We start from the raw sequence: 24488 nt of genomic DNA, 5'->3' as shown, positions 1-24488 counted from the left end.
GGATGGGGCTGGTGGGATTGGGGTCTGTTAAAAGACTGATGATCTCCAAATAGTTCAGTGCATTCCGTGCATATCTTCTCCTCATCCTCACTGGTTTCTCTATCATTAACAGTAGTGAGCCATGTCTGCAAAACATGCTACCTTGATCATTAACATCTCATCTGAACAGATTTAATTATTTCTTTCTTTAATGGCTCATAAATAAATTTGACAATGTCATGCCTTGTTAATGGGACAGTATGGGCTTGGCTTGGGGATACTGTGTGCTGGTTTGGGTAGGGTGTGGCTAAAATTTTAGCGCCTGAAACCATACTTGACATGAAGCCAAGTGTTGCTGTTCACTATCAACGGAGCCAGTTGGTAAATAAGACGTTTGCCAAAACATCTTTTCCACAGAGAAACGCTCTCAGTACTCTTCTTTGCTCTTCTTTTAATGAAGAAATGTCCAGTTCATCTGCACGCCAGTGTTCACAGGCTTAGAGCCGTTTAAACTAAACATCCCTATAGCCCTTTTTCTCCTTAAATGACACTGATTGGTTGGCTATTCTCAGACTGGGAACAGGCATATCAGCTTGTAGCTTTGCACGATGGATATGCCTCATGGCAGGCATGGAATCTGGCCAATCAATCAGCGTTGTAAAGATATGTATTAATAGTATTTTCTATTTTTTTTTTTTTTTTACAGAAATCTCACCTTGCAATGATTCAATACTCAAATGTATAACTAATTGAGCCGTTGCAGTGTAAAATGTAAAAAAGGCTGCCACAATGGTGTGATCTATCAATTACAGCTAAAAGAAGTAACCTATCCTTCCCCTAAATGTCTTGTTTGCTCTTTTAGGTCATAAATAGACATGAGTATTATTTTCAGTCTGTTTCATTTCCAGCTACTGACTCCTTGCAGGTGCTTTAACATCCTTGTCATAATTGTAGAGCTGTATTGCAGGTGACCAACAGAGGATACTTAATCGTGACTCTGCAAACCTTGTTGGAAATAAATAGATAAAAAGTGTAAAAAATATTGATTTTGTTAGTTCTTAGATATATGTAAGTGCATTTCAAAGCATACAACTCATTCAGAAAATCGGGTCTATTCCTACCTTTTGTGGCTACTCGAACACAGTCGATTTTGGTCTCCTGTATGATACGGGTCGAAGACAGAAAAAGTGGAGAAGAGAAGAAGAGAAAAGACAAAAGGAGATCAGTGTGACACACATGCACAAACATGAGACACACACACTTAGAGAAAGCAGCAACACCTATCTAGTAACCCGTGTTTACAACAAAACAGCTCGGCCAGTTCTTCGCCGTCCCCTATCATCTGTTGAGCTCAATGACTGTGACACAAAACGCAGTTGGGCGAGAGGGCCTACAGCACAGATTAGCGGTGCTGAGCTGCTGATTTGTCAGCCAACAGCGATCTGTCGGCAGCCCGTGGCTCAAGGTGGTCAGCCACTGTGGAGAAAGCAGAGCCCTGTGACAAGCGACACCAACCCGGCATGCGGCGCTCCAAAATGACACGTCAGGGAGCCTTACTGAATATGTAATGGAGTCTCAGCTCTGACAACAGCCTTCAACACATACACACACACACAGGCAAAAAAAAAAAAAAAACACAGCTCTCGCTGTTGGAAGAGAAGTTTGTTGTCAACAATGCTCTGCTGAACAGGAAAAAGGACACAGACAGGAACAGGGAGGCAATGAGTAATACAACACAAAAGACACGAGTGCTGTGTCCCTGTGTTTGACCTGGACAAGCTGTCCAATGAGCAACGAGAACATAAGGTTGAGGCCATGAGAGGCACAATGATGAGAAAAAGAAGAGAAATATTCATATTCATGCCATCCTGGGTGCGTGTATTCATATTACTACAGCTTTTAAGCCATCAGGCAGACCTTTTGTTGAGCACGTCGTTAAAGCAACTTAGATTAGATTTTCTTTTCAAAACAGCATGGAAAAATATACTAGGTATGGATGGCACTCACCTTTTCTAAGCACCAATTTTGTTTCAGAGACCTAAACAAATCCTCCAACTTCATTAGGCATTAATTAAACCTTAGAAGTGCTATCCATTGACAGTGACAGCGTAATGAAAGAGAGTGCTTTTGGCTATTGTGAGTGAAAACACTGAATACAAAAATGTCAGAAATATCTCCATCACAGAGAGGCTTTGAACAAACACTCTTTCATTTGTGTTCGTTCAAAGACGAGTGCCATCATACTGCTCACAGAGTCGACCTGGAAAGTTTTATAGCGTCACTGCTTTACTCTTGAGAGCAAACTCGCTAATTGAATTCAACCCCGCTGCACGTGTAACTTCCACTGCCTCCTTGAAGACGTGCCGGTGTTTCTAAAAGAGCTTGTTTATGGTGATTCTCATTCAGGTCCACAACTGGTGGAGGCCCTTGAAGTCGCCATCGAGCCGTCTGCCGGGGCACCGTGCAGGAAAGGGGGCCCAGCTGAGTGCCACTTGATGACAGAGGCTGCGACCTGTACGATCGGTAACCCCGTTGTTGTTGCCTGCCGCCCACACTTGGAGCCGCTGGGATGACTGCCTCTCTTAAATGCCGTTGATCAAAGACTTGTCTGGCATTTGGCGTGAAGCTCCATCGGAAAAGGCAAGGAGAACAGGGAAGCAGTAATGGAGGGAGAGAGCATGTCAGCGCACACGGCTCTGCATTCCACGCCTGACCCCGCTGTAGCCTATTAAGAGTGCAGACGGTGGTGCGGGTGCTCCTGACACATCTATCAGAGACCAGATGCAATTGTGCTGCTGCGTGCATGTGTCCGCCTCTGTGAGCAGTTACTGTGTGGAGTCAGGGACTTCTGTACTCAAACACTTCAGTCTCTTTAAATCACCTTGTCAATCAATCTGTCTGTTAGTGTGTCATCTTTATTAACTCTTACATAATATTTAGCCACTTTTCATGCTCTTTAAAGCAGAGATGCATGTGAATTAATAAGAGGGGCCTGCTTTAATCAGTCAACCAAACCCTTTTGCTAGTGTTAACTTTGAAACAGGATAGTGTTCATAATGTAGCTGCTCTTTGTCTTCATATTGTCTTTAGTATTCAGCAGTGATTATGTAGCAGTTTTAACATGTAGATGTTCTGTTTTCTCTATAACTTCAATTCCTGCAGCTAAAGAACATTCTAATGTATTGTCAATAAAATACATGCAAAATGACAGGGAATTTATCATAAATTAAATAAAAGCTATATATTATTACGCATTCTATCAAATATTTCCAAGGCAGATATCTTTTGTCAAAATGCACAATGAATATGTAACTAGCAGACCCAAATTTTGAAGAAAATATTCAAATACTGTTTGATTCTATTTTTGTTTAGACTACTCATATCTGATATTTGAGTACAATTCAAGACATCAATTGACCTATAGCTAAGTCCCACCCTCAAACACGATAAGCCAATCACAGTGTGTATAGCCATTCCAATACACTCAGACATCGGCTGCCTGGACGTCCATTGAAATGTATAGGAGAAAGTCAGTTTTCGTCCATTTTGTTGAGTTTTTTTTTTAAGATTTTAAGTTTAAAATTGGTCAAACGGTGTTCATGGGGTACATGCGACTCCAACACAAGGTATCCTGAGAGGCTGGGTGACGGAGTGTATTTTTTACCCTTTCCTAAGCCACATCTAAACCGAGAAAAGTGTCTTCTTTGGATGAAGTTGCATGGTAGACCACAACATCAACTCAGCATGAATAAAATTAACAAGGATGTCTACATTTGTTCTAAGGTAAGCCAACATCGTATTTGAGGCAGCATATTGTCACTTCGCTGGAAAGAAATATAAAGTTATCTTTAACATCTCTAACGTTAGCTAAAGTTAGTCTGACGTTAGCTCCTAACTGCGTTGTTCGTTGTGTCACATTTGTTGGGAGTTCATTGGCATTTTTTGTTCTAGTTTTTGTACTTGGGTGATCATACATCATTGTTAGCTGTTGTCCAAATGACTCTAGTTAAACTAACGTTAACTTCTGGAGCTTAGCTTCATGAACTTATCTGTAACAACCAAGATAACAAAGGTTGGCAAACGTTAAGCTGAATGATTCAATGTAAATACTGCAGCACCAACTAACGGAGAGACACTCTTGGTAAAGATGGCAAAAAGGCTGTTATATTCTTCTCAGATTCTGAGCCGAAAACCTTAACTTCAGTGGCACTTTGATGCTGATCCTCTATCTTGTGGTCTGAGATTGTGATGGCAAAGAGATGCGGTTTGTCACGTTTACACTGGGACCTGTAAATTTTGGCTTGTAACTGAAGCTTTTTATCGACCTTCTCGACAATAAAATGATTAATATATCCCTCCAATGCGTAGTTTAGACCCTTTTGGTGACTTCTAGATGATATGTGATCATTCTGTCTCCAAAGATCATCAATGGCCTCCAGTGAAATGTCTCCTACTATGACAATTGCAATGTGACTGTCACTGAATGTTCATTGTTTGTCCGAGTGAGTGGAGGGGGCGTGGCTTAGCCATAGGTCAATTGCCTTTGTGTGAAGTCAAGATCAGCTAAATGATGCCATTAACATTCCCCAGGATTGAGTGGCAAGGATGGGGTTAAGCCCTCAGAAATTGTTGATTTGCCCCTGCTTTAACACTGGAAGATGCTGGACCTTTACTCAGGTAAACTTCTCCAGCTTTGATTTGGTAATCTCAACCAAATATCCAGGAATATTTACTACAAGTAAAAGGGGGGCGACTATGAGGTTTATATCCTGTGACTGCAACATGATCAGTGCTTTCTTAATGCAAACTGAAACTGAGGAGGGTTAATTTCCTCTTGCCCTAATATTCTTTACCACTTATTTGATAATGAATCAACTACACTTAACAGCATGGCAAAGGCAAAAAAAGTGTGGGACAGTGTATCACTGCCAAATTGTTGTAAAATTACACTGTGGCATTTTAGGCTTTCTTTTAAGTCTAAAAGTGATTTAAAGGGGACATATTTTACCCTTTTAAGACAGGTTTATATTGGTCTCAGAGGTCCCCAAAACATGTCCGTGAAGTCTTTTGCTGAAAAACATTCCAGTATATGCTATTTGCATCTCTATAAACCCCTCTGTTTAAGCCCTGCCCAGAGCATACTGTTTCTGTGTCTGTGGCTTTAAATCTTACTGAGCTGTCTGACTACTCCCCTGACTCTGCCTTTCAGGAAATAGATGTGGCTCAATGGATGTGGCTCTCCTGATCCTTCTCTCAGCTGAGTAGGATCAGGAGCTTGGAGGGCCAACCGAACCTGGGGGCGGTGCTAACTCCCTGCATGACATCATGAGGGGAAAATCTGACAACGGCTTGTTTCAGCACACATTTTCTGAAATGTGGAAAAGAGGGAATGGATTTTTCTAGTACTTGAGGGGATTGTGGACAGGCCAAGGGCACATATTTATTTTAGAAAAGCATTAAAAAGTGATTTTTGCATAATATGTCCCCTTTAAAGTCGTAAAGTTGTAATCTGGTTTTTCTGCATGTAAATTTTGATCTAAAATGTAACCTTACCAATAACTTACTACAACTACATAAAAAGGCACACCATTTACTAATAAAAAATAATGGAGTAGCAGCTTATAGGAGCTTAAAATGGAAATATGAGAGAACATCAAAGTTTTACCTGAGTTTGGCATAATAAAACATCAATACAAGACCCTTTTTCCTTTCTGCCACTACTTTTTTGAGGAACTCAATCAATAGTATCGCTGCCTTTGAGTTATTTAAACTGATACTTCCTGAATAAAAATAAACCCTGTGAAACACCCACCCCGTTGGCTGTGCTGACAGCTTGGTAGTAGATGCTGTAGCTCTTCTGCGGTAACAGAGGAGCGTTCCAGTATCCGTTGTAGGTCTTGTTGTCTCCCACAGTGAAGGGCTGTGGTGAGTGAATGCCGCCGGCAGGGAACTGAGCAGTGAAGTAGTACTGGGAGTTGAGTAGCGTGGCGTTCTGGAAGTGGATGGGAACTGGGTAGCAGCGCAGGATTTCTGCTGTGCCTCGTGCTCTGCGTGGACGTTCCTCCTCCACCACCACCTGGTATGCACTGCAAACACAAGACACAAACAGAAATAACAGACTCTGACGGGCCAAACAGGCACTCGCTGAACACTGCTGGCAATGCAGGAAATGTTGGATTCTGCCTGTTTGTACTATAAAGTGTAAAAAAAGACTCTTTATGAATGGCACAGAAAAGCATGTTCAAAGCTCCAAAATCTCAGAGTACACTACATTTTATTTGGATGCCAGTTAGATGATTTTTACTACTGTTTGTCAAGAAATTGATTTTCTCCTTAAGTTTGTTAGATAAAATTGCTCTTAGATAGTTTGTTTAGATATGAATAAATCTCAGTAAACATACAGCACATATATGAAGAGTCTGTGAACCCTCTTAGCATGTCTTTGTGAGCTATTATATTAAATCAAAACTGATTTAAACTTTTATTATGTAGGAAAGTTTTGAAAAGCAGGACACACTGAAACATTATTGTGATTTTTCTTCTGGTGTTCTCACTCAGACAGAGTTAGATCCAAAAGCTTGACGACTTAATGAGCTTTGTTGACAAAAGAACTGATTTAAAGATGAAATTTAAAAGATTTAAAGCACCAATATGAAGATATTGGGTTTGTTGTGTATGAGATAGATGAAACTGATAATGAAACAGCTTTAGATCACAATCTGTTATGTATAATAATCTGCGGGGATGTGCAGCCTGCTGTCATATTGTTGCTATTTGTCAAGCTTTTTGCTCAGTCATTCTCTCTTTTCCTCTTTTTAGCTTCATCTGTCACTGTTCTTTCCTCAAGTCATTCCATCAAACAGTACTGAGACAGGTTGACAGGCATCTTTTTGGCTAAAGCCTGGTGCCATACAGCCAAATGCACTTCTACCCTCTCCTGACAGCATGCAAGCATTTGAAAACACATCTCAACGTGCAGCATCACATGCTCACTATCCATACTGCATCTGTTAAATATTTAATTCTCCGCCCAGTAAATTTCAGTGTTCCCTTTTATTTTAAATGCAAAGAAACTAAAGTGTGGTGCTTTGCAATGACAAGTATCGGCAGCAGTAAGCCACATAGTTTTGCCTTCGTGTTGAAGTCAGAGCATGACATTTCAAACACGTATGTAGAGAATGTTAATGTAAAACAAGCTGAAAAAACCTCTGATTAGTGAGGAAAGTGTTGAAAAAAACAATAAAATTTTCCTCCAAAATTCCTCTTTTAGTAAGAGGGGTAGAGTGTGAGGGAAAAGCAGGAGAGGGACAAGAGAAACAACCAAACAATATTATTATTATTGAATAATAATAAAATTGCTCATAGATTCGATCCAACTATTTGAGTCATGACCATAGAAGTAAGTATGATTTTGGTAGATGACAAATTGCAAAAAATAATGAAGAAAATAGGAACATGGTGTCTTGGGAAAAATGTTGCACTACACTGGGCCACCTTGCTGGCTGTCAGGATACAATAATTATAATCTGTGGAATCAAAATGATTTTGTCACTGATGGGTCCTCATGTCGCATGCAGTTGGGACAACTGTAATGAGGGAACTGTGGTCCACTACCATAGTTACAGTGTGCTGAAAGCAGGTAATTGTTGCTCTCTGTGGAAAAAGAAAAGTTGCCATCCTCCCTTTTCGAAAGTTATTATACTTGTTGATCCAATTCGAGACAATGATCTTAGTGTAGAAAAGTTATGCAGTGTTTCTCTAAAGAGCTACAGTATTGAGACTGTTTATTCATATATTCTATATTCATATCATAACCCTAAGCCCCATGCATTCATACATAGTGGGCATCTCTTAACTGGGAGGTCAGGGGGTCAATCCCAATGCCCTGCAGTCACAGGTAGTCTCCTCCTCCATCAATGTGTTAAAGTGGAGTGAATAGATAAGTGTGACCTGCAGTATTAATGTGCCTTTAAGTAGCCAGACAGCTAGAAAAGCAGTATACAAGGTCACGTACTTTTAATAATTTATTTTATACAGTTTTTGTCCAAGATGAATAAAATTAAATGATAGAATTTCTAGTTTTCCCATTATGGAAGTCAATTCCTCATTATCTCAGGGAAATAGCTGAATTCAACTTTTGATCATTGTGTAACCAGTGTTGGTAAACCATTATAATATATTGTATCGATACCTGTCCTCTTAGGGCTTCCGTACATTCCTGTTACTGCAGTCATGCTATTTGTGGTCCTATTTTTTCTTCAATTAAACAAGGAAAACTCTGTAAAAAAATGCTCCTGTTTCTCTGCCTGAATAGACTAGAGTCAAAAATACAATGCAAGATGAATGAGCGCTGACACAGGCCAGGGTCTGACGTTATTTGCATTTTCATTATTCAACAACTGAAAAGGTTAACGGCTCTTTCCATTTCCTCTGCGTCCGAGCCTTGTGTTTAGTCAGATCAAAACTGCAGCCCTCTGTGCCTCTGACAGAGATGACATTGTCTCTGAGCCGGCCACTTAGCTGGAGGGGGAGACTGACTGTCTTATAGACGTTCATGTTAGTATGCATCTCACATCCACCTGTTAAATCTATTGAGTCGCTGAGTGACAAAGAGTCTGTTTACAGCTGCCACCAAGAATAACCAGTCATGATCGGGGAGCAGCGTTCCACTTCCAGAGTTGTACAAACAATGTCTTATTATTACAGATGATTCACTGCTCAGTGAATAAATGTGTGAAAACTGTATGAATGAATGAATGAAAACTCTGATGTTACATGCTCTGGTTCTCTAATTAAGCTCATTTCAGATTTTAGCTTTTATCACAGTCAGATGGCATGTTTGTAAGAATAAAATAAAATAATGGATATTTTTGCAAGTAATTGAATTGATTTTTCTTTCCCTTAAAGCTAAAATTGTCTTTGACTTGGTCCATTCAAAATTATTTATGGTCAATGGGTCTGTTTGTTTTTATGATGCATATCATTAAGGAAGCTCATGCAAGCACAATCAGTCTGCTACACAATAGTATTCTGCGATCACAACACTGAAATAGGCAAAACAATAAAGAGTAAAAACAAAATACAGATATAAATATGTATTTTTCCAAATATCCATTTCCCTCCTTATGGATGAGAATATAGTTATTTTATGGACACAACAGATTCAATTTACTAGTGGCCTTCCTGGGCAAAAAATTTCAAATCCAGTTAAACTGTGTTTAGTTAAAACAGTCAAAATTTAATACTATTTGTTTAATACAGGATCACAGCAATTAGCTAGCAGAATGTGGCTAATGTTATCAGTGTTAGAAACGCTCGTCTTTGAACCTTTTTGCAGGTTAACATTCAAATTTCTCCACTGAATGCTGTCACTCATTGGTTTAGTTATATGCAAGTATAGCATGACACAGTCTACTTACAATTTCATCCAAATTTCCTAGATCAAAACACTGCTAAACCAGGCTGTCCCTACAAGATTCTACCAGTGCTATCCATTAGCCATGTTTTACATTCATGTTAAAGAGCATTATGGTATTAGGGAAGTTGCTATTAACAAAGCGACAGTGGCTACGAGCAGCAGGCAGCCTGGTAACAGTTAAAACTGAGTATTCAAATGGGAATATGGGCCTGGAGAGCTAGAATTGTAACAAGAATTAGGTATTTTTTGTATTTTATTTATTTTTATCTGAAATGTCATGGTCAGTAAATATTATTAAACACTTGCATGTAAATATGTAGGATTGTAGCCAGTGGCTAATTTCTGTCCTTTGACGCTAGGCAGGTTGATGTTAACAATGCACAATTAATAAAACATACAATAGCAACTAGACAAGCACTCAGGGAGCACAGACCTTCGCCATTAGCCCTATCTCCCAATAGTGAAGAATCCTTTAAAAAATTTTCTGGATCCGTCCGCATGTGCCCCCCACCACGGCATTTGCCGATTACTCCCTTCCTGGTGGGGCGGAAACACAGTGAGGCAAAGCACTTTCTTCGCTACAGGTGGACCATCATGGCGGAAGCATTGCCTACCGGTGCCAACAGATGCACTGACAGTCTCACCTATGGTCTCACTGGACTACTGGAAGTCATGGCAGAGGGTGAATATTTCTCTATTCCTCCCAGCATTGTGAGTATTCTCACTACAATTTGCTGTCTTTCTCTCTGTTACGCTCTGACTCATCTCTTCAACTGGGCATGCGTCTTTCAAACTCTATAAACTCCAAAACTTTGAATGGAAACACACCCAAAATGCTGCTGGGATTAAAGTTACTCATGTCCGCCATCTCCTGGTGTAAAGTGGTAACAGCGCAGAGCTCTGCCATTAGCCCTATCTCCCAATAGTACAGAATCCTTAAAAAAATTCCTGGATCCAGACGGTGATCCGGATCACTCCCAAAATCTAATCAGTTCTTCCTTATGCCATTTCTGACATTTCCTGATTTTCATCAAAATCCATCTACAACTTTTTGAGTTATGTTGTTAACAAACAAACAAACAAACGGACCCGATCACATAACTTCCTTGGCAAAGGTAAAAAAAGGTAGAGAATAAAATGACAGATTAGAATGAAAAGTACAATAAACAACCTAGACAGACAATAAACTCATGACAGATCAGAAAAAAGAAACCATGAGGATTTGGCTTGTTAAGCTAAAGTGCCTGTGTGCTAGAGTGCTTTATGTGCTAAAGTGCTTTGAGTGCTGAAGTGCTGTTGTATATTGCACGTTGCCCTGTTGCACTTATTTTGCACACACAGACATGTGTGTGCAGGTGTTATTGCACAGGTTAGCATACATAGGTTTAATTATGTATGCACTGTATCCCAAGATATGCATACATAAATTTATGTAAGATATAAGGTCACTAGAATGGCTAGTCACAAACAGAATCCCCAACAACCAAACAATTACATCAAAAATAACACCAGTTACATCCAGTACACTTGACATTACACATAACAATACAGTATATCCATTCATTCATTGTGATTGCAGCTTTGATTCTCCAATGGCCACATTTTTAGATGCTTAGCAAAAGAAGTAAGTGTTGGTAAGTCACGTATGTTACTCGGTATTCGATTTAATGAATGAGATGCTTGATAAGAAAAAAACTGACTGCCCAAAGACACTTTTCCTAAAAGGAACCAGTCACCACTAGACCCTGCTCTGGTTGACCTGTTTGTGTTTATCTTTATAAATTCTTCTAGCGTTGATGGTGCTAGACCATGTAGAATCTCAAAGACTAAGGTGGCATCTGCATATGTTATTATATTTTCCCAACTCAATAATTCATATTTCTTTAGGATATTACAACGATGGTGCAAGTTGGGCGTTTTGTCTTAAATTTTTAAAGCCTGCTTATATGCAATTTCTATAGGCTTTAGTGTAGACTTGCATGCCAGGTTAACTGACAAATTATATTGTTGCAAACAACTGAGTGATCCAACTTTTACTGTTTGGCAGGCAAATCCTGCGCTTCTCTGCCATTTACACCTTACGTGCTATCTGTATTTGGACACACTAACTCACTAATTCCCAAAGTGGGTGCCATGGCTTCTCGGGCAAGGAAGGAATCAGGCACATGTGTAAATCTGCCTAGATCAGGGTGTCCTCACAAACTGAGTGACTGTTCAAAAAGAGACTAGTAAGAGAGGCCTCCAAGACACCTATGACTACTCTGAAGGAGTTACATGCTTCATCAGCTCAGATGGGAGAGACTCTGCATACAACTGTTGCTTGGCTTCTTCACTAGTGAAAGCTTTATGGGAGAGTGACCAAGAGAAAGCCACTGTTGAAGAAAACTCAGATTAAATCTTGACTAAAGTTCACCATGTGAGAGACTCCATGGTCAAAATAGATGTTTAGAATAGACCAATTTTCCTTGTAAACAGGCCTGATTGACAGCAATTAAACACAAAAGGCATTTGAATACTCTAATTCATGCACAAGAACTTCAAGTAATTCCTTATAAATCTATTTGTAAATAACCCCTTCAATCATTGTTCAACTAAACCTTTCATTAGAGTGTACCATAGGAAAATAAAATGGGTCTGACTGTGCTGCATGAAAAGCTCGGATGACCCTGAACATTTTCCCTGAGCCCACATTATTAGAACAACAACAGGAGAAAAATATCATTGTCAGAAAAATGTGCACTGTAGTGGCTGTTCTCTTAAGCTGAATAGTTGCAGTACAAACAGCTCTGGAGATGATCAATTGTTCCCTGCGGTTGGTACCGGATGATTAAGTGTCCCCTTGTGTGTACAGCATGTGCTCTTTAACCCTACAGTTTATCATAAGGTGCTTGCAGTGTCATTAGAAAATCCCCCTTTGCTCTTAGTGGGTGTGTCCCAATTCCTCAGAGTACTTGTATTTAGTGCCGGGTTGGGAGGTGATGAAATATCTAATCCTGCTGAGAGTCGGCAGCAGAAATCAGCCTTTAATTACTGTCCCCTATTGAGAGCAGAGGTTAAAGGTCAGGAGGAGACAGTACATGAGATCCCCTTAAGTAGCTGCAGAGCGGCAGAGAAATGAGTGATGAGGCTGCTGTGGGGGCCTCGGCCAAAACACTGCAGATCTGAAGTGAGCTACGATGGTAATATAGAGTATTAAAAAGTCATATCTGACAGTCAATCAAAATACAGTATTTCTTCTGTTGGAGGGAGGAAAATATAACTTTTGTTTTAGGATAGGTTTTTTTCTTTTATTCCTGTTTGTAGTATACATTTTTGACATGATGGGTGGAAGCATGGATGGTTGCATGAATGTATGCTGGTAGACAGTTGGATGGATAGATGAATGGATGAATAAATATATCAGGACTGATGGATGGATGATGCATTGATGAATTCAGGGGTAGGTGGTTGGATGAATGGATGCATGGATTTTTGGTGGATGATAAAAGGGGAATGATAGTTGGATCCATGGATGGATTGAAGGGTTGGTGGTTGGGCGGATGGATAGACAGATAGATGGGCAAGTGGATGGATGGGTTGATGGATTGATGCAATGAAAAGTAGATGGCTGGATAGACAGATGCATTGATGGATAGAAGGATAAAGAGCTGGAAGAATGCATGAATGAGGGGGATGACAGAAGGATGCATAGATGGACCAAGGGATTGGATGGATGAATGGATGGATGGATGGATGGATGGATGGGTGGATGGTGCTAGTTAGATGACTGGCTGCATGGGTGAATTGACAGTGCATTATTGATAGATGGATAAGTGGACGGATACATATATAGCCTATCAATCCTAAACTAGGATACTGAAGTTGACATATATCTTTTTTTGCACACTTGCACATTGTAAGTGTTGCTGTATTGCTTTGATTTTACCTGCTATGTGACTGTGAATGAGAATTAGCAGTTTTGCTCACTCTGAGATGTTTACATATGTGATCTATACTTACGTTCATTAATGTGCTCTGTCCCTTTTAAATAAACAAATAAAACAATCATGCTATTACAGCAGTAGGATATCTGATTAATTAAGAACAAATGCACATTAACTGCATCCTAATAGTACAAGAAATATCTGTAAGTAATATTACTAAGGGACATATGTAATAACACAGTTATTAACTGTCTTTATTTAATAATGCTGCTACACTCAGAGGTTTTGTATACAGCACTTGTTTTTTTTAAATCAATCTGCAGAAATGCAGTAAAAACAAAAGCCGCCTCCTCCCAGGTGGCTCCTTATGATATGATGATGTGGCTGTGCCATGACTTGATGATAGACCCAGTGTGACTAGGACTTTCTTTCCTCAGGCAAAATACCAAGTGCCAAAGGCTATGAGGCTCCGAGGATAAGAACTCTTGTAAAGTGAAAATCTTAACCACTGCTTCTCTCCTACAAGATATTCACTGCAGCAAGAAACTGACAACAAGCACGCAATAAATTTGCAATTTAATGAAAATGTTTTGTTCATCTTTGTAAGTGATGGTGACAATAAGATCCACTTTACTGGATTCACTCGGAGCATTTTTCATTGGTAACTTGCTGCATGCTTATAAAATATTTAAAGAAGCCACATTCCTTGGGGTTTGACAAATACACTATTTTCACTTCAATTGCTTCTATAACATAAAAGTCTGGCGCAGGTTTAGTGTTTGCAATTTAAAAATGCAATCATTCTGTTTTTTTATCTATAATTACTGCTGTCATGTCAATGTTCCTTGAGCAGCTGACACCTTGTCACCTCACGCTGTGTGCACAATTTACATTATGAGTCATTTTGACATGCCGGAGTCATTTAGTCATAATTTGATTTAGAATGACACGAATGAGCGAAAACAACAAACAACAGATGAACAACAAAAGCTTAATAGCATAAGAAAAAAGAAAATCTTTGATTTATCATTTTTCATTTGATTTAATACAAACCAGGGAAAGCATTCAGATGGATGACAATCATTTCTGAAGAATACAACAATACTACTGTGTAAAAATTCTTGTTTACCAGAAAAGGTGTAGTATGTTTCATGAAGTTTCTGGGATTTATTGATTTCAGACCCTCCTGTTGACAAAGTGGTACTTGTTTCTACACTGGTCCTATCCTGCACATATGTGGTGTTTTTTCCCTTAAGATTATTATTTGGGTTTTTGCCATTTTATGAAAGAACAGCTGAAAAGAGAGAGAGAGAGTGAGTGAACACATGCACCGAACAGCACCAGGATCAGGTCTCTATCCTGTGACCACAATGAGCTGCAATGAGCTAAACTGGCGCCATTATACACATTATGTTTTGTTGATCCTGTTTTCTTGAAATGGTCAGATGTTTCACTTATCAATACATTCGCAGTAAATATGAAAAAAGAAGCCATTTTGGCACTATGCTGTTATTCCCTGATGTCTGACATCTACCCCACAGTGATATTTTTATATGCTTTAAAAATGACAGTTTGACATTAAATATCTTGTAGCTGATGGTTTTGTTTGTTTTTGAAAGCCTACAGAGAAATCAGTGTTCATTTCAGCCTGTTTAATAACCAGTAAAGGACTCCTCACAGGAGCTTTAAAGGGTAAATATCATATAAATACAACTTTTTAGTGTTTTACACATATATTTGGACACTTGGAGTATCTGTCCACCCACAAAGTGTAAAATATGCCAACCGAGACCTCTGTTCATTGTTTGTGTACATCTGAAAACATGACATTAGATGGTCAGCTTCTTGAGTGACATCACCCATAACAAAACGGAGTAAAGTCTGGTATACAGTGTGTGATTCTGGGCTGTCCCAGACGAAAGATGACCAATAGTGATGATAACGGTTGTGGCTCTAAAACCATAGTCCTTTTGCACTATGAGACAGGCTGACAGACAGCCGTTGGCATGGTTTTAGCACCAAAGATAGCCTGGGATAAAATTCTGACCATGTCCAAAATTTAGGATGACCATCTCTCAGTGTGACAGCTGCTACAACCTATACGTATATCTCCTAACCAACCAATAGGAATGCAGTAAGAAACGACGCAGAGAGAAGTGTGACACTGGTGCCAAATAACAAGTTAGCATTAGAATGGAGATAATGCCAAAACGCTGTTGTTTGTGGGATTCCAAAGAGGAAGAAAATCTTGATCTAGGATGTTTTTCTCAGCCTATGAATGCTACAATGGTGCTGCAGATGGATGACCCACTCTGATGTGGTGCACTGCACACTGATGATGTTTGTTTCTTGCATATTGGTGTATGTCATAGCCTGGGATTCAGCTGTGTTTTGTGGGAGTTGTCATCGGTCAGTCTGCACACATCCAACTTGATGTCGCATGACATTCACGTCACACAGTGTTGTATGGCAGAAACGTAAGATTGCTAAAGATGCACAGTCTGTAGGAGGCTTAAGGCCCGTTAAAGCTAGTTTATCCACCTGATTCCTTGACCCAGTGGTACCTGGTGGGACTTCTGACAGTGACTCTAAAACCAGTATTTTCCAGAGTAACAAGATACTTATCCTGATAATAACAACAAATCAGGGATTGAAATGTGTGAATGTCATCTGTTGAACTTCAAACAGGACGATGTGATTATTCCTACTATCAGGGGAATGGAGGACAATATGAAGAAGTGGCCTATGATAACACACACAAGCAGATTTAGCTAACTTTATTGGCACGACATTAGTATTTATAGGGTAGTAAGGTCAGTTTTATCTTGTTGAAGGAGGTGGGACACGACCTTATGTACATAAAAGTAGATGTAGAGCCCACATCAGCATGCCTGAGTTTTAGTTTCCTTTTAATTATCCATGCTGTTATCCGGTGGCTCATTGTGTATTTTTAAGTTCATGTACAGTATGGATAAAACACAAACACTAACACGGGTCACCACTGTCGATTTTAAAATAACAAAAGGAAAGCTCAGAATAAATACCAGCATGGTCACTTGGAAAAGTATCATTGCACATTTTTGTTTTGAAATTCTAATAATTTCACAAATCAGTCTTTTAAAATGTAATTTTCACAGATATCCATGATTCATTTAGGCCCCCTCTTTATGTTGATAATTCTGATATTGGATTAATTTCAAAAGAATTGAATCCCTGATGCATTCAGACAGGGACCAGCACTTTAAAAACACTGCTATTTCAGCAACAAATTTAGCTTTGACTAATTATTAGTGCCAGAGCTCTGCAAGGGCATTTCAGAAAATATAACCTATAACTTGAAATTATTCTTGTTGAACATCTGATTTTTAAAAATATAGCAGTATTTGCACAATTTTAGTTAAATTGTTTTAAAAACAACTGCTGTTGATGGTTAGCCACAGGGAGGAATGTATTTTTCCTATTTTTCATTATCACTGGAGGTCCCCTTCGTAAAGATATTAACAACAGTGCCCCAAGGAATAAGATGGATGCAGGGTCAAAAAGCTCTGCTGGAGTTTGATTCCTATTCTGTTTTGATTTTTGATCTATTCTTGCAGAGCCGATGGATTGGCCAGATTCCATGTTTGTCATCAGGCAAATCCATCTTGTAAAGCTCTAACCTGAAACAGTTATGCCATGTCTGAGAGAGGACCGGACCAATCAGCATCATTTGTGGAGAATGAGGAGGTAGCAAAAGGCGGAGTTTAGTTGTACTGAAAGCTGTAAGTAATAGCCTATAGCCAGTGTAGTGTTTAGCTCAGCTACAGTATAGCAGAAGATTTATCAGAACTGGACCTCAAAGATTTATTTTGCTCTTGCTCAATATGAGTTTTGGATAGTTAGTTGGTTTCACTGTAAGACAGTGTATACAGTGGCTGCTTTATGGCAGTTTTACGATTTCTCTATTAATACAAAAGCAACACTGAAAGCCTCTGATTCTGATATTGCTAGGATGTGATAAATGAATAAGATGCCAACTTCAGCTGTGGTGGAACCAAACCAAAAGTTTCATCAGCTTACACCACATGCCTTTGTGAAAGCTGTGTAATTGTGCCTAATTCCAAAACTGCTAAAACCCCTAACTTTTCTTCCCAAGCAGAAGATTGAGAGACAAGAAGAGACAGCAGAATGAGGGGAGACGCTGTACGAGAAGAATGGTGTAAGCTGTTAAAAGTGGTCTGCCAGAGGGGCCAGCGGGGCCGACCTGTATTCCTGCAGTAGCCGTGCAACCTGAGCTGACACCAATTAGGCCTCCTCCAGCCTCACTGCCCGATAGATTTCAGCTCTGCCGCCACGTGACGCCAACCAATTATGGCGGATTGACTCGGAATCGACTGGATTGTGACCTGAAACTCAGATTTATTTTTCATGTGGGCAGATAGAGGGAGAACTCGGGGCTGTTTGAGGAGATGAGGGAAGGGGTATGAGGAGCATTTCAATCACTGTCTCTCTCTCTAATGCTAATCGGTTTGCTCTGTGTGCCTATGAGTCTGATTTAGGAGCGGTTGTAAGTAACACACTTCTCCTGACCCAGCATCCTTCCTCCACGCGCCTGTCTCCTCACTCTTTATATTTCCCCTGTGTCCGTAAAGCTGTAAAGCAAACAAATTAGAAGGTGCAATAGATTACATTTGCCATTAAATCGTAAAAGGCATTGAGTTGTGTCACGTTTAGGCACAGCTATTAGCGTTTGTAACGCTGTGATCAAAGAAAGTTAGTGCTTATTTTAGGACTGTAGAAAATCACTTAACTGATTTCAGGCCATGGTTGAGCTCAGATAATCTGATGCTACAGGCTACAAAACTACACAGACATTCAGTTTTTACTCAATATGCTACAACAACATCAGAAAGTGCTGTTTTTTTATTCTTTTCTGTTTATGTATATGTGTGCAAGCTTGCTCAAGGCAAAGGTTACGGCAGAGAAAGAGAGAAGGGCTGATTTAGTGGTGTGTTTGATAAGGAAAGCATCTTAAATCATTTATTTCTGCAGAAGCATGTGAGCCTTTATTTTGATGCTATGAAATGAGGAGGCGGATTCTGGCCCGGACGAGGGGCCATTGCAAACATTAGCGAAACACGACATGACTGATAGACAGTTCACTAATCCTCTTAAAGGAACAGTGTCCCCTCTGGTAAAAATTGTTCCCGGCTACATGTGTCGTCCCCGGAGATTAGAAGCCAAATCCAAGTTGGAAATGTTATACCGATTAGCAATTACACAAATATGAAAAATAGACTGCTTCTGTCAGCAGTGACAGCGTGCGCCTCCACGTATTGAAAATATGATTTGACTTCCGCATGACTGCCGGATCCTGAAGTGAAACGGACATTTGTCATCTGTCACGCCTTGATTTTTTTATGAACCGGCACTATCGTGGCATCTCCCAGCTCGCTCCTCTTCCTGTATTACAGCAAAACATCTGCTGTTTCAAACTCTGGAGCTCTATTACCTCCCAAACCCAATCAGCGTGCAAGATTGCGTTATCGAATCAAGCCTCATGCTGATCTGCTCTGTAGTGTTGTGGATCAGTCTCTCTCCCTTGTCAAATCCCCATTTCAGAGGAGCTTTAAAACTGATTTCATAAAGGGTTCAATCTCAAAATGAGCTGCCCACCACTCCAGCGAAGTGATGGCGACTCTGAGCGAAATTAACTCCAAGTACTGAGTGGAGTCAAGTCGACGAACTCTTCAAAACGCTGCCATGTTTCCAACTTTCTGACTTCAGGGACTCTTTCTAGCACTTCAGGTCATGGAGCATTGAGGAAAACATCCCTTTATATGTGCATCACCTGTCACTTAGTCATGCATCTCAACCCTCTCACCTAAAAGAGATTAGGGTTGTTGTTATTTTTCTAAGCTAGAGAAATTCAGATGACTAAATTTATCATTACAGGCCAGACAGCAGATCCCAACAGACCGCCTAAGTCGGCTCCTCTGAATGGGAGCTACTTTATAGTCACCTTACATTCTCAAAGGCATCGTGTGTCACTTCAGGTGGAGGTGGAAAACACCTTCAAAAAAGCCTGCCAGTATCTCTTCTTAGGCCTGCATCATAATCTCTCCCATTTCCTAACCTTGCCACCTCCTTTCTTTCACAATCTTGCTTTTTCTCCCCTCACACATGGGGTGCATACATGAAGGAGGTTTACTGGCCTTAAAAGTCCTGTGAGATTTAAAAGGAGAGAAAGAAATGTGCACCTGAAAACCCCAGAAGTTGAAGTGCTGTGCTGTGATCAAAGGATGCTGCAATTAAATTTGAGCTGTAGTTGTGCCATGTACTGAACTCCACTGATGAATTTTTTAAGGACTATCTTGTGAGACTCATTAAACATATATGACCTTTAAAACTATACATCTGTATCAAACATAGCATTTTTTAAAGTAGTAAACAAGCAGCATTTAAAGGGATTATATTTCAGATTAAACTGTAAATAATTAGCATGGATATGTCCCATCTTATTCTAACAGAATAAAGTCCCACACCTTAGTTTGTATCTCCCAAGACAAATCCCTTTTATCTGCTGGCGAGGTGAGCATGCCTTCCAACGGTAAACAAAAGAAGAGCCCGGCATGCTAATTAAAAGGGGCCCAGATTCACGCCACACTCTTAATTATAATTAGGCTGTTGTAATTAGCCCACAGAAAGAATGGCAGCCGGAGTACGGCCGTCTGAATTGTACCTGCGAGGAGATTAAAAAGTGATCACTCTTGTCTTTCTTACTCAGGCCTCTCCGTGTGCTGCTGGAGCATTAATCTGGGCAGCTGCACATACAGTAAACATGAGCTGACAAGCCTGACTAAAGATCTCCAGGCTGTAATCTTTAAAGGACTCAGATGAGATGATAGTGTAAAATTGAGTTTTACAGCGAGGACAAGTGTTTATCACTCCTCATAAGAGGTAGTTAACCCACTGTCACAGGGTCTGAGGGGGTAAGAACTGTTGTAGGCCTGGAACATCAATTGGCATTAACATCGTATACATGATCTACTATTTTGGCTCTTTTTGTGACTAACTAATCACTCAGTGCTTACTCCTGATGGCTTAAGAATGTAAAAATACACCTTTGATATACAACATATTATGCTGACAGTTTTTATCTGAACAACCCTTTACGGGACACAGAACCATATATGGTCACTTCAGACTTCCTTCATGGCCTACCCCCAAACTCTGTGATACAGTTGAACTGAGTAATTTTTCATAGCCAGTCAGTGGTGAGCAGTGCGATGTCAGGGAAAGTGACATCACAGCATCTGACCAATCAGCAGCAGCCCAGAACTTCTCAAACTTCCTGTTTCCTCCAAAACTTACAAAATGCGCTTTTACGCCTCTTTTGGTCCCAAACAAAAGGCCCTGAAATCATAATCAACCTTGATAAGATGATGAAACTCAAACATTATAGAGGTACATAGTAGCACTGGATGTCATGATGGGTTTTGTTTGCATAGGATTTCTATTAATTATTTATTCTATTAATTAATAGGAACTATACTTGAACATACACCCATTTAGATGGTGTTTATGTTATGTTATTTTCTTGAAAAACAAACTTATTATATAAAGGATAATAGTACTCTATAGCAGTGGTTTTCAGATGGTTGATGATCAGGACCAATCAAATTACGATCCAAATTTTTCAAAATTTCCAACTACTTGAACTTATTTAATGAAAAATGTTGTTAAATTGAACAAAGAGATGGAACAAAAAAACAAAAAACAAAAACGTGTAAAAAGCACATTATTGCAAAAGGGCGTCCGTGCTTAAATTTGCTTTCTATTTTGCTGAAAAAGCATGGAATTTCTCAAGACATTTACAAATTATCTATGTAAAACCAGCTTTGTTATCCAAAGAAAAGGAAATAAATTAGTAGAAATATTGACACAGATACTGAAATTTGCTCGACATCATAGGTAAGCCTTAATGAAGCATGTATGACTTCACTGTATATCCACACAGGGCTTCCGTACATACAGTAGACTTTTTGCCACTTACTTTTCCTGGCACACATTCGGGACCCCCAGGAAAGAGCTTTGTGACCTACTTTTGAACCTCACCCACCAATTGAGAAACACTGCTCTATAGTGTAGTTGGATGCTGCCTATTTTGCTGATAATCTGCCAGGATCAGTGAATTCAAAGGTGTGCTGCTTGGGCTCCACTGCAAGATGTGTCTTTCTCTCTGGTTTTGTTTTCACTCTCAACAGTCTCACCTAATGTCCTGCCCACAACACAATCTGACTGGAATGATGTCACAACAAGTACTATCCAAGTGGCAATCTCTGGTCCTGAAAAATGAAGCCAATGCACTAGTGCAAAAAATTGCAATACAGCGAGTGTCCACTTGAGGCTGGCTGCAGGGACATCGACAGCAAGTCAGGGCAGGCTGTTAGGTTGATCCAAAGTTCAGTTGAGACAGCAATTTCAATACGGAGCCCACTGCAGATTGGCTTCAAAAGCAGTTTGAGTCGTCCTGTTGTAAGCAGACGGCTGATGTCACACAGGCTTTGTCCAATTCTTTCGACAGTCTATGGTACGAGCCATCAACATTAAGGCCTGGGTGGCACGGACACAGGTAGTGTGCGGTATCACTTCCTGTTTCCTGCTGCTACAGTATTGCTCTGGGCTTTTTCTCATGTTGACAGAGTAAGTGCTAAATTGTTTATTTTCTTAATTTTTTAACATGCAATATTACTTTTGTCACATCAGGTACATTTTGTTTGTCATAACTAATGCAAATCGAGTCCAAATATCAGTTATTGGTGACATGCACTACCAACAATCAGTATTGATACTGGACCTGAAAAATCAATGTCACTTGACTCTTAGTTAGGTGCCTGGCCCAAGTACATGTCAACAAGTGACTGCAGGAGCTGTGGATGAACTCCTGACCGTCTGGTTTAGAGACGACTGACTCTCGATGACTGATGGTAAAAGATGTCAACATAAATGACCTGTAAATATGCAGCTTAAGCGAACCACCCTCAGCACTATAGATAGTGCAGGGCTGGGCTGAAATATAAATTGCTTTTACTTTTAAAGATCACATTACTGGTCATTTTTAACCTACTAAAATTAAATATGATGGTGATGGTATTCAGGCTATCATGTTTCCTCTCAATAAAACAAAATAGCATACTTGTGCAGGCTTAAAATAATAATTTTAAACAATTTTTATTACTATCAATCTGCATATTCTTGCAGCACAAAGCTAGGACAAATTGATTCATTAAACATCAACAGTATAGTACTTTTGAGTGTCTGTGTCTGATTTTTCACCTTTTAAATATTCAAATTAAGATGAGATACATAAGAGATTGTAATGAATGGGCTTGGGGATACTAAAGGAAGAAAATATCTCTCCTAAGTCTGGGCTGATTGCCTAAAACTGTCAGTGCTGCATTGTTTTAGTAGTCTGGCTTATCTGTGTATATTTTAAAGATGATGAAAGGATCAGTGTTTCTGCTAGAAGTCCACAGTGGCCTTAGGTAAACCAAAATGAGGACTTTTGCCCAACATGTTGGCATTTTAACAGAACTGCTGTACTGCTCCCCTCATAAATGGCTAATAAACACAACATCAAGCCGGCAGAATTCCTCCATTCCCCAGAAGCCCCAGGTGGCTCATGGTGGGCAGACCGCTACATAAAAGACATGTAAAGAAAAGAGATCCTGAAGCTAGCCTTGGCTGCACCCAGATTTGTTCTCATCTTCAAAGGCACTGCTGCTTTTTCACAGGATCAAAATCCACAAACAAATAAAGCTAAGAAAATGAGATTCTTACAGAAAGGTACTGAATTCCCTGCTAACTTTCCAGCACGGTGGGGGTATTGATAAACAGCATCTCTTTGATAATGTTTTGTTCCTGATGGTGTTTCCTGGAGTTTTAATATGCTGGCGTGTTGTTTTTTTACTCTCTGATGTGCGAGTGTGTTTGTGTGTCCTTGTGATGAAAGCCTACCTCACAGGTGCACCTCTGCTCTGAGCCGGTTTAAGCAGCACAGTCACCGTGCTGTCTGTCTGGTTCAGAGAGGTCTCTTGGTCGTACGCCGGCATAGAAGGAGCTAAAGAGAAAACAGAAGCGTAAGAGGTTTTTACTACACAGCAAAGCAAGGTGATGACAGTTCAGTTTTTTCCAACATAAAGTCACTCAGCTCGGCGGAGGTAGAAAACAGCCAGTTTTCACACTTTTACACCAAGCACTTACAGCCTTGTGCCTTTATAGCAACAAAATGTAATTATTGGGTATTGCAGTAACAGAGCAGTGAAACATTTGCTGTTGTCACAAAAGAAGGCCATAAAAGTAAAAAGTGTAGACAGCAAGAAAAGGTGCCAACCAGCCTCATGGCTGACACCTCAATTACTTTAAGTTTTTATAAAGTTACACCAGCCATGTTTATGGAAACTAAAAGCTCAATTTGTCTCTGGCCAATCTGCTAAATCTTACTTAATAGCAAAAACAAAGAACATTGACGTTAATTTACCAAAGCAAATAGCAGATCAGTGATGTAGGATATTAAAGCTCAACATAAATATCCTATAGCGTCATCTGAGCCGGTTTTTTACTGGTGTATTAAATGTTTGGAAAAGTAGAGGAATGGATTAAATATTTAAAACTATTTCTACCAAGCAACACAAAACGAAACTAGTTATTTCAAACTGTTTTCCAGTCACAATTTATTTTCATTTTATATTATGTTTTCTTCTTTTACCTTTATTTAACCAGGAAAAACCTGAATGAGATTGAGACTCTCTCTTTCAAGGGTGCTCTGGCCAAGGCTGGCAAGAGTTTCAGACAAACAATAAGCAGCCGTACAAATAAACATGCCCAGTAAAAAACCTAAATGCATTAGGAGACACAAGACAACAAACTGAAACAGAAAATATTTGCCAAAATCAATCACTTCTGTAAATTAAATCTGCAGTAAGATGAGTCTGCCACCAAGTCACTTTACTTCCTTTAAAAGCATCCAATGAGACCAGGTCATTAAGTTTCTGTCCCTGTTGTAATTTGTTCAAGGCAAAGAGAGTAGAAAGATATGATTTGATATGATACAAATATTATGATACAACACAACATGATATGATACAATACGAATCCAAGGAAGAAACTGCAGCACACAAATCACT

General features: G+C 39.7%; 1 protein-coding gene across 13 annotated transcripts in view; it reads right to left on the bottom strand.

Moving 5' to 3' along the window:
- LOC121520598 (receptor-type tyrosine-protein phosphatase mu-like) overlaps positions 1–24488 on the bottom strand; it is a 284435-nt gene that overhangs the window by 87357 nt on the left and 172590 nt on the right. For all 13 annotated transcript variants that reach the window (XM_041804124.1, XM_041804128.1, XM_041804125.1 and 10 more), the window contains exons 11-13: positions 23320–23422; positions 5792–6065; positions 1101–1137 (exon numbers count right to left, since the gene is read on the bottom strand). In XM_041804124.1, the coding sequence (XP_041660058.1) occupies positions 1101–1137; positions 5792–6065; positions 23320–23422 (414 nt within the window). The remainder of the gene's footprint in view (positions 1–1100; positions 1138–5791; positions 6066–23319; positions 23423–24488) is intronic.

This window comes from Cheilinus undulatus, linkage group 13 (assembly GCF_018320785.1).
Source record: "Cheilinus undulatus linkage group 13, ASM1832078v1, whole genome shotgun sequence".
Classification (NCBI taxonomy): Eukaryota; Metazoa; Chordata; class Actinopteri; order Labriformes; family Labridae; genus Cheilinus; species Cheilinus undulatus.
Note: the sequence above shows the minus strand (reverse complement) of the source record. Positions and strands in the feature narration are given on the sequence as shown.